Source organism: Lucilia sericata, unplaced genomic scaffold (assembly GCF_015586225.1).
Source record: "Lucilia sericata isolate MDLA Ls3-8-SP2 unplaced genomic scaffold, ASM1558622v1 Contig003791F_arrow, whole genome shotgun sequence".
In the NCBI taxonomy this organism is placed as follows: Eukaryota; Metazoa; Arthropoda; class Insecta; order Diptera; family Calliphoridae; genus Lucilia; species Lucilia sericata.
In genome coordinates, this window is record NW_023997030.1 from 207 (window position 1) to 12,500 (window position 12,294).

Below are 12,294 nucleotides of genomic sequence, written 5' to 3' on the forward strand. Positions count from 1 at the left end.
TATAGACTAGACTATAGACTAGACTATGACTAGACTATGACTAGACTATTGAATAGACTATAGACTAGACTATGGTCTATACTATAGACTAGACTATAGAATAAACTATATACTAGAATATAGACTAGACTATAAAGCAAATTCATTGAATTTAAAAAGTAGAATTTTATATCAATATTTCCATCTGAAAACAAATGAAAAATTGTACCAAATCAGTCATTCGTGTACCATAGAACCTATCAGAATCGAATTGTACTAAAAAAGGAACAATTGTACAAATTTTGCCAACCCTGCCCCACACTATGACAATTTCTACAAAATACCAACAACTATATATTTTGTTTTGGATTTAAGCTGAGCTTTAAGCATCATCATCCACACCATCATCTTCACATCATGCTCCTCTTCACCAGCAGCATGTCACACCAACCGCATTGTCATCATCGTCATAAAAAATGATTACGACAATAGTTACAAATATGACATGAATACAAACAAGTAGTTTTTTTTTCAAAATAGTAGAGAGAAAAAAAAAACAATATTTATAAATAAATATACACATCCATATGAATTTCAACCAATTAGATGGTGAATTTATGACTATAATACTAATAAATAAAGTGGATGACTGTGGAATACGTGCAGTAGAGAGTTGCCACCTCAAAGAGTTATTTTGGTGTGTAAAAGGTGTAAACAAAATTTCCAATTTCTATTTTTTGTTTTTTCGAATATAAATATTTAAATATTCTGTTCGCATGCTTGAACTCATACTTCAAAGCATTAGATTTCATTTTCGCGCGTTTAGTAGCCAACAATAACAAAGTGGCAGCTGTCAAGATTTGACATTTCGGTAGTTGAAACGTTGTGGTTAAAAGAACGTGTGGCCAAGGAAAAGATGTCTTATGGTTTTGTGTTAAACAATAAATAATTTTAAGTGTTTAATAAATTGCAGAAACATATGTGAGAATTTTTCTTCCATCACATAAGGTTTTCGAGATATTGAAGTTTGAAAAGCCCTCGAATTTTGGACGTATGTATAGATGCGATGTTAGCTTTGTTTTTAAAATCTGTTATAAAGTCGTGAAACCATTAATATCTATCTGACAGCCATGCATCAGATTCTCAACTCCAAACACAAATGTCTTCCCAATTTTAAAGTTCAAGGTCTTGAGAAGAACGGAAATTGGAAACGAGTGTGCAGTTAATAGATCGTACATTTACGAAATTGTTTCTATAAACTATACTACTCGCAAAATGATATTCATATTCCCTTGGAAGCGTTATTGATCTGTGATGAATATAATCGAAAGCTTCCGAAACATGAACTATTGTACTTGTAGAACTGAATAGATCAGAGGGTCTGGTTTCAAAAGCATAACAAATAGACATTAATAAACGCAAAGAATAATAAGGAAGCTGTAAAACAGAAATAGAAAATTACACCCCTCCACAAAAGAATTGTATCAGAAAATTAAAGTCCATGAAGAAATGTTGAGTCCTTAGATCTGGCATCCATCTAATTTGAATGACAAAAAGCAATATGTAGATTCAACTTGAATCTTGAATCATTCAAGATATTCACTAGTACAACAAAATAATAAGACAAAAGTGATGTGATGTGCATGCAGCAGCACCAAACTGCAACACCACTGTCACTACGACAACGATGCATCATAAACGAACATGTATGCGTGCATTTGAATACAAAAATTCAAATTGAAATTTAAATATGAATATGAAGTACTATTTAATTATTTATTTTCTATCCGCATCTGAAAGCGGTACCGGTTGTTGTTTTTGCTTTAATTGTGGATATATTTGATATACACGTTTTTTTTATTATTTTTGTTTATAATGGGTTATGGTGAGATTTTGAATTTTGTTAAATTAACATTTTGTCATCTGTAAGTTTTGTTTGGCTTTTAATTTACACATACAAACATGGTAAAAAAGTTATATTTTTTTTTTTCTAAGCCGTTTTATGGTACTTGAGGTTACACATGTTTTTTCCAGATTTTGGGTGTGCAATAGACTCTCTAATGTTGAACAGTGGGATAGAAGAGGAAAAAGTTGGTTAAGTTAAACTTTCTTTGGTATGCAGATTTTCTTAAAGTATATACAATGAGAAATTTTAAATAATGTATTCCAATATTATAGCCTCGTTTTGCTATGCAAAATATCTCTCCCACTTTCGCCTTTCCACACCCACTGTTCCCCAACGGATACAACTATGAGAAAACAAGTGCGTGAAACTATTAATTTTGCATATAAATGATCATGTATGAATGAAGATACAAATTCATACAAAACAAAAAAAAAAAAGATATTAATGTTTATGGAGACAAAACAGCCAGTAAGGCAGCCACTACAACAACAACACAAACAAGCAATAAATGATGTTTTGTTTTTGGCCGATAAGAGTTATTGGTTAGATGTATGGTTGGCATATTGGTTACACCTTAATTGTCCAAAGCTTGTTTAATTCCATACACCATTGAATAGAAATATCAGTTAAGAAAACTAAAATTAAAAACAAGAAAAAATAGCTTAGAGTTTGGTCAATAATTTATTAACTCAAAGAAATCAATGGGTGTTTATTTTACGCATAAACCACATTTGTAGTGGATTGAAAGTGAAGCGGATTTTAAGAAAGTTAATTGAACGAAAGTAATATTTTTATTAAACATGAGAGACAATCAACATTTGAAGTTAGTTTTAGGCTGACGATAAAATTTTAATTACAAATATGTTATAGATCCGCAATTAGTGCTTGTTGCAAAAGTTATCTAATTTGTAATAAAATTTTGCCATTTGCAAGAGTTTTACAAGTTGGGATTGATGTGTTTTAATGGTCTGGGAAAAAGTTTTTACTATTTTAGATTAGGTAATATTTAGATTGGAGTCGTAAATTACATTAAGAGGAGTTAATTTCCTTTTAAAACAGTTGCAAAGAAAAAAATTACACTTTTCATTCCCAAAATGTTTCTTTTTATCTTTGACGACTTACATTCCAAAGCTTTCCAGTCAGAATAGACCAAAATATAGAAGAGATAATAGACTAGACTATCGACTAGACTAGACTATAGACTAGATTATATACTAGACTATAGACTGGATTATAGACTAAGACTAGACTATAGATTAGACTAGTCTATAGACTAGACTATAGACTAGACTATAGACTAGAATATAGACTAGACTATAGACTAGACTATAGACTAGACTATAGACTAGACTATAGACTAGACTATAGACTAGACTATAGACTAGACTATAGACTAGACTATAGACTAGACTATGGACTAGACTATAGACTAGACTATAGACTAGACTATAGACTAGACTATGGACTAGACTATAGACTAGACTATAGACTAGACTATGGACTAGACTATAGACTAGACTATAGACTAGACTATAGACTAGACTATAGACTAGACTATAGACTTGACTATAGACTAGACTATAGACTAGACTAGACTATAGACTAGACTATAGACTAGACTATAGACTAGACTATAGACTAGACTATAGACTAGACTATAGACTAGACTATAAACTAGACTATAGACTAGACTATAGACTAGACTATAAACTAGACTATAGACTAGACTATAGACTAGACTATAGACTAGACTATAGACTAGACTATAGACTAGACTATAGACTAGACTATAGACTAGACTATAGACTAGACTATAGACTAGACTATATACTATAGACTATATACTAGACTATAGACTAGACTATAGACTAGACTATAGACTAGACTAGACTATAGACTAGACTATAGACTAGACTATAGACTATAGACTAGACTATAGACTAGACTATAGACTAGACTATAGACTAGACTATAGACTAGACTATAGACTAAACTATAGACTAGACTATAGACTAGAATATAGACTAGACTATAGACTAACTATAGACTAGACTATATACTAGACTATAGACTAGACTATAGACTAGACTATAGACTAGACTATAGACTAGACTATAGACTAGACTATAGACTAGACTATAGACTAGACTATAGACTAGACTATAGACTAGACTATAGACTAGACTATAGACTAGACTATAGACTAGACTATAGACTAGACTATAGACTAGACTATAGACTAGACTATAGACTAGACTATAGACTAGACTATAGACTAGACTATAGACTAGACTATAGACTAGACTATAGACTAGACTATAGACTAGACTATAGACTAGACTATAGACTAGACTATAGACTAGACTATAGACTAGACTATAGACTAGACTATAGACTAGACTATAGACTAGACTATAGACTAGACTATAGACTAGACTATAGACTAGACTATAGACTAGACTAGACTAACTATAGACTAGACTATAGACTAGACTATAGACTAGACTATAGACTAGACTATAGACTAGACTATAGACTAGACTATAGACTAGACTATAGACTAGACTATAGACTAGACTATAGACTAGACTATAGACTAGACTATAGACTAGACTATAGACTAGACTATAGACTAGACTTAGACTAGACTATAGACTAGACTATAGACTAGACTATAGACTAGACTATAGACTAGACTATAGACGAGACTATAGACTAGACTATAGACTAGACTATAGACTAGACTATAGACTAGACTATAGACTAGACTATAGACTAGACTATAGACTAACTATAGACTAGACTATAGACTAGACTATAGACTAGACTATAGACTAGACTATAGACTAGACTATAGACTAGACTATAGACTAGACTATAGACTAGACTATAGACTAGACTATAGACTAGACTATAGACTAGACTATAGACTAGACTATAGACTAGACTATAGACTAGACTATAGACTAGACTATAGACTAGTCTATAAAAGGAGAATTTCCTATAGAAAGAGAAATTTTCGAAAATTTCAAAAGAGAAATTTTCGAAAATTTTCAAAAGAGAATTTTTCGAAAATTTTCTATAGAAAGAGAATTCTTTTAAAATTTTCTATAGAGAGAATTTTTCGAAAATTTATTATAGAAAGAGATTTTCGAAAATTTTCTATAAAAGAGAATTTTTCAATAATTTTCTATAGAAAGAAAATTTTTGAAAGTTATCTATAGAAAGAGAACTTTTCGAAAATATTCTATAGAAAGAGAATTTTTCGAAAATTTTCTATTAAAAGAGAGTTTTCGAAAGTTGTCTATAGAAAGAGAATTTTTCAAAAATTTTCTATAAAAAGAGAAATTTTCTATAAAAATAGAAATTTTAGACTAGACTATAGACTAGACTATAGACTAGACTATAGACTAGACTATAGACTAGACTATAGACTAGACTATAGACTAGACTATAGACTAGACTATAGACTAGACTATAGACTAGACTATAGACTAGACTATAGACTAGACTATAGACTAGACTATAGACTAGACTATAGACTAGACTAGACTATAGACTAGACTATAGACTAGACTATAGACTAGACTATAGACTAGACTACTATGAGACTAGACAGACTAGACTATACTAGACTATAGACTAGACTATAGACTACTAGACTATAGACTAGACTAGACTATAGACTAGACTAATAGACTAGACTATAGACTAGACTATAGACTAGACTATAGACTAGACTATAGACTAGACTATAGACTAGACTATAGACTAGACTATAGACTAGACTATAGACTAGACTATAGACTAGACTATAGACTAGACTATAGACTAGACTATAGACTAGACTATCGACTAGACTTAAGACTAGACCTATAGATAGACTATAGACGCGACTATAGACTAGACATAGACTAGACTATAGACTAGACTATAGACTAGACTATAGACTAGACTATAGACTAGACTATGAATAGACTATAGACTAGACTATGACTTGACAATAGACTTGACTATAGAATTGACTATAGGGTTTGACTATAGACCTTGACAATAGACTTGACTATAGAATTGACTATAGGTTTGACTTATAGACTTGACTATAGACATGACTATAGACTAGATTTTATAGTAGATTCTAGACTAGACTATAGACTAGACTAAAGACTAAACTATATACCAGACTATAGACTGGACTATACACTATATTATAGACAAGACTATAGACTAAAAGAAAACGATACTTTGCTCTTTTGCCGATTGTGAGTCGGGTTGTTTTAAGATAAAATTTGACATAAGTGTTTAAACAATAACGCAGTACAACTGTTCTGATTTTCTGAATGTAAAACAAATATTTTTTTTCGGAAATTATCGACCGCATACTGGGTAATGCGTTGACATGATTGGTTTGCTGGAGAACTGTCGCAAGGAGTGAGTTAGAATGGTTAAAAAAGGGAAAACCAAATAATAATAATATCTGCCTAATTTTCGGAAAATTGGATAGAAATTTCTTTTAGTTTTCAATGCATTTTCGAAACTTTCCACATAGTAGTTCATTGAACCCACAAACGTACATTTACATCTTAGTATAACCCATAATATTTAACAACCATCGACTATTATACACATTCAAGTTCAAGGATAATTACAAAATTATAATTTCACAAAGTCTAGGTGAATGATTGTTGTGGTAACAAAGAGAGAAAAAAACATTACAGAAAACTTAAGAAAACTAAATCAAAAAGTCAACTTTGCACAAGTTAAACTACAACTAGAAAATTATAATAAAAAAGAAAAAACTAAATGATGAAAAACAAGCATAATTTTCAAAACACTTACCTTTTAGCATTTGCAGCGGCATTACCAGCTAAAGTATGAAAATCGTGACCGGCACCATTTAAATCATGATATTGTGAAGGATGATGTTGATCATCATCATCATCACTATAGACAACACCATCAACACGCTGATACTGCTGCTGCTGCTGATGATGATCATCATCTTCATTACTATGATGAATATCATCACTATCAAAATCATTTAACTCAGATGGAAATAGTTTTATGGCACCATCAGTATGACGTCTCGGTTTATCGTCACGCAAACGTCTATGTTTACGAGAATAACGATCAGTTTTAAGAGAATGCTGTTGTTGCTGCAGCTGATCTTGTTCTAGCTGTTGGTTGCTGGTGATTGCAGTCGTGGTTGTGTTGTTGGTGCCAGCACCTGTATGTGGTTGATCATGTAGCGAACTACTACTCAAATGCATGTGAATGGGTTCTACACTTAAAGTGGTGGTATTTGATGATAATGATGGATTTGATGAAGTCGATTGTGGTTGTGCTGCATGATTAGCATTAGAACTTGGCAAAGTTTTACTACCACTACTGGACTTGACACATACTAAGGATTCTTTATTGTTCTTTTTTGATATGTCGGATAATGAGTCATGACTGTTATGATTTGCCAGACCCGGCGGTAGTGAAGAGGATTTGGTCTGTTGTAATTCATCCCAAAGATTTCCCTTTTTGTGCGAGTTGCGCATGCGGAAGTTTTTGCGTGAACAACCACCCTCTAAGCGATGGATTTCATCGTCATCATCATCGCTGAGATCATTGATAAAAATGGTATTTGGTGAGTATTTATCGTTACGTTTCTTCTGTTGCAGGGCTGATCTGTGCTGAGGGTGATCGCCACCTGAAGAATTATTGGCCAAACCACCGGACATATTGGAATTATTGCTACTGGCCACTGAAGTCTTAGTTTGTCGTGACACGGATCGAGAATGTGATCTACGAGATCTACTTGTGGTGGTGGTGGTGTGTGCTTTCTCGTCGTCGTGACTAAGCGATGGCGAAGAATCTTCGTCGTTTGTAGTGGTGGTGGCTATATCGAGACCTTTTTCTTTGCATATTATATCATACAGAGCACTAATTGGACGCGATTCACTACGTACCCTTACGGCCCGTTTACGATTTGCAAAACGCTGAGTATTACGACTACGACCCGTTACCGTCTGTTGTGGAGGCAATTCGGCGTCGGCTGTAACACAAGGTTTAAAATTGGTACAAGCAAAAACTACACTACCATCGGCCGCCTGAATCGGTGCCGCTAATGGTAGATGACTATTATCTGCGTCTACAATAAAATCTGAGGGTGAACTACTATTACCTTTGATAGGTTTCTGCGATCTTCTGTTTGACGGCATAAAAGAAGGATCGTTGCGATTCTGTTGTCTCTGCTGATCGCTGTGAGTGTAAGCCCCACGAAAAAATGTTCCTGTATTTTCTTCAACTTCCTTCGATAATTTTTGCTGAGGACTTATGGATAGTGGTGGTGCTGGAAGAGTTGCTGTTGTCGTTTTCGGAAATTGATGTTCGTCTTTGATGAGTTTCGATGGTGTCCTATAGACACTTTGATAATTTTCATTAACCGAATCTTTAGCTTCGGGTGTATGGATCTTTAGATGAAGATCTGTATAGTAAGCTGGTGCTGTATGATGATGAAAGTGCGGATGATGTCCTTGATAACGTTTGGGTAATTTTCTCGATTGTGGTTTAGATGTTGATGATGATTCCTGTTGTGTTGACTGTTGTGATTGCGATTGCTGTTGTTGTTGCTGGCAGCTAGTTTTGGCAGTGGCTGAATTTGATGAACTTAAGTCATTCACAGAAACGTCAGTAGCGGATTCTGTAAGATAAGAAAACACATAATAAGTATAAGGAATTGTTTTTAATTTTATTAAAATTTCTCTATAAATTTAGTGGTTTTTTTTAAATTTTTTTTCTAATATTTTTTTTAAATTAGAGACTTTCAACACTATTTTCTAAAATAATGAATTTTTCAAAAGTTTTCTAAAAAAGATAATTTTTAAAAAATTTTCTATAAAAACAGAATTTTTCGAAAATTTTCTTTAGAAAGAGAATTTTTCACAAATTTTTTAGAAAGAGAATTTTTCGAAATTTTTTTATTAAAAGAGATTTTTTCAAAAATTTCCTATAGAAAAGAATTTTTCGAAAATTTCCTGTAGAAAGAGAATTTTTCGAAAATTTCCTATAAAAAGAAAATTTTCTTTAGAAAGAAAATATTTCGAAAATTTTCTATAGAAACAGAATTTTTTGAAAATTTCCTTTAGAAAGAGAATTTTCTATAAAAGGCGATTTTTTTGAAAATCTTCTATAGAAAGGAAATTTTTCGAAAATTTTCTTTAGACATTTTTTATAGAAACAGAATTTTTCGAAAAATTTCTATAGAAAGAGAATTTTTCGATAATTTTCTAAAGAAAAAGAGTTTTTTGAAAATTTTCTACAGAAAGAAAATTTCTAGAAAATTTTCTATAGAAAGAGAATTTTTCAAAAAATTTCTATAGAAAGAGATTTTTGAAAAATTTCTATAGAAAGAGAATTTTTCGAAAATTTTCTATAGAAAGAGATTTTCGAAAACTTTTATAGATAGAGAATTTTTTTAAAAAATTTTCTATAAAAAAAGAGAATTTTTCGAAAATTTTCTATAAAAAAAGAGAATTTTTCGAAAATTTTCTATAAAAAAAGAGAATTTTTCGAAAATGTTCTATAAAAAGAGAATTTTTTTAAAATGTTCTATAAAAAGAAAATATTTCGAAAATTTTCTATAGAATGAGATTTTTTCGAAAATTTCCTATAGAAAGAGAAATTTTCGAAAATTTTCAAAAGAAAGAGAATTTTTCGAAAATTTTCTATAGAAAGAGAATTTTTTGAAAATTTTCTATAAAAAGAAAAATTTTTCGAAAATTTCCTGTAGAAAGAGAATTTTTCTAAAATTTCTTATAGAAAGAGAATTTTTCGAAAATTTTCTATTAAAAGAGAGTTTTCGAAAGTTGTCTATAGAAAGAGAATTTTTCGAAAATTTTCTATAGAAAGAGAATTTTTCGAAAATTTTCTATAGAAAGAGAAATTTTCAAAAATTTTCTATAAAAAGAGAAATTTTTCGAAAAATTTCTATAGAAAGATAATAATCCCCAATTTTTTCGAACATTTTATATAAAAAGAGAATTTTTCGAAAATTTTCTATAGAAGAATATTTCGAAAATTTTCTATAGAAAGAGAATTTTTCGAAAATTTTTTATAGAAAGAGCATTTTTAGAAAATTTTCTATAGAAAGAGAATTTTTTGAAAATTTTCTATAAAAAGAGAATTTTTGAAAATTTTCTATAAAAAGAAAATTTTTTGGAAAATTTCCTGTAGAAAGAGAATTTTTCTAAAATTTCTTATAGAAAGAGAATTTTCGAAAATTTCTTTTAGAAAAAGAATTTTTTGTAAAATTTTTATAGGAAGAAAATTTTTCGAATATTTCTTATTGAAGAGAATTTTTCGAAAATTTTCTATTAAAAGAGAGTTTTTGAAAGTTGTCTATAGAAAGATTTTTTTTCTATAAAAAGAGAAATTTTTCGAAAAATTTCTATAGAAAGATAATAATCCCCAATTTTTTCGAACATTTTCTATAAAAAGAGAATTTTTCGAAAATTTTCTATAGAAGAATATTTCGAAAATTTTTTATTGAAAGAGAATTATTCGAAAATTTCCTATAGAAAAAGAATTATTCGAAAATTTTCTATAGAAAGAGAATTTTTTGAAAATTTTCTATAGAAAGAAAATTTTTCGAAAATTTTCTATGGAAAGAGAATTTTTCGAAAACTTTCTATTAAAAGAGGATTTTTCGTAAATGTTCTTTAGAAAGAGGACTCTTCGAACATTTTCTATAGAAAGAGAATATTTCGAAAACTTTCTATAGAAAGAGAATTTTTGTTTAATCTTCAATACAAAGAGAATTTTTCGAAAATTTCCTTCAGAAAGAGAATTTTTCGCAAATTTTCTATAGAAAGAGAAAAAAAATTTAAATTTTCTAAAAAAGTAGAGAACGACATTTTTCTAAAATAATAGACATTTCTCGAAAACTTTCTCTGGGGATTTGAATAGTTAACATTTCGTAAAAATTCCTGCCAACTTTATGGTCTGAATTTCTTGCATGAAAACTCTACTTAACAGTAAATGTACTTGTATGTAGTGTAGTTGTATTTCATTTATTGTACGATTGTATGCATCCCACAGATTTGAATTAGCACTTCAGAAACTTTTTCGTCATAACTTTAGTTTACCTTCAACTACAATAAAAAAAGTTAAATACTATTTCTGTGAAAAAAAAAATATCCACTTCAGTTTACAAATAAAAAAAAAAGCTCATTAACAACTCAATGCTAGAAGTATCTACAAAAAACACCAACACATGATGGGAAAATAAATGTTTAAATAAAATACTTAATAATATTTAAAGCGAAAACAATAATAATATCAAGAGAATTTAAATTTAAAAATATATGTTTTTATTTAAAAAAAATCATTATTAAACTAGATCAATTAAACATTTTCTTTACCGTAAGGTTTCAAAAATACATTTGTAGTTTTTTTTATTATGACGTAAGTAAATAATATCTTTATTAATTTATAGAAGTTAAAAAAAAAATAAATACTGTCTTAGTGCCTGTCATATACATTAAGTACTTAAAATACATATATATGTAGGTGTAGGGTATAAATAAAATTCCCAATTGAAAAATATACTTATTGACGAACAAATTTGTCATTAGTTTTAAAATAGATCATAGTTGATAAGAAAATAATAATTAGCACTTTTCTATTTCTACGAAGTGAACAAAAAAATTTGCCATAGAAACAGCTGCACAAAAATTCAATTCAACAAATTTACTAAATAAATCCATGAATTTAAAACAGTCATGGGCAGTTTTTCAAATCACATATACATACGTACACAAGACGCCTCAAGATATGCACTATAAACTTCTCAAGATATGCACTATATACTTAACTCCTGTTAAAAAGAGTTTTTCCTATATTGCTTCACACTTTCTCGTATGCTAGTATGTGAATTGCCCCTCACTGCCTTAAAATAACTGCAGTAAATGTATAATTTTCTTTGAATATGTTTAAAATTATTTCCTCTCCAACTGTGTTTTTAGCTGTAAATTCTAAAGTCAACACTAAAACTTATTAAAAAGTTATCTCTAGAAGTATTCTTTTTTTAACATCCACTTGCAGATAGAAATTATTATAGTTTTATAATATTCATAAGAAACTATTAGAACTTTTTGTATAAGTTGTTTAATTAAAATAGTTAAAAACTTTGCTAAAGTAAATTGATTTAAACAAGTTCAACAGTAACAGCAAGAGATTTAATGGAAATTACTAAATAAGTAGCAAATGTCAAAATATTATCAAAAAAATACAAAAAAAAAATAGGTTAATTCATCTATAATACGTTGAAAAAAATTTTAAAAAATATTTACAAATCCATTTCATATTTCTACTCGTTCCTATTATTTTTTCCACACACTGTAAAAATTTAAAACTAAAAA

The 12,294-nt window shown here is 29.6% G+C and overlaps 1 protein-coding gene across 1 annotated transcript; it reads right to left on the reverse strand.

Moving 5' to 3' along the window:
* Positions 1 to 6,705: 6,705 nt before the first annotated feature.
* On the reverse strand, positions 6,706 to 11,640 carry LOC119614981 (histone-lysine N-methyltransferase set1-like). Its single transcript, XM_037971065.1, has 3 exons — positions 11,628 to 11,640; positions 8,058 to 8,576; positions 6,706 to 7,928 (listed from the first exon to the last, which is right to left on the reverse strand). Exons 1-3 carry the CDS (start codon positions 11,638 to 11,640, stop codon positions 6,721 to 6,723), a joined length of 1,740 nt encoding a protein of 579 aa, XP_037826993.1. The 3' UTR covers positions 6,706 to 6,720.
* Between the last annotated feature and the right edge of the window lie 654 nt (positions 11,641 to 12,294).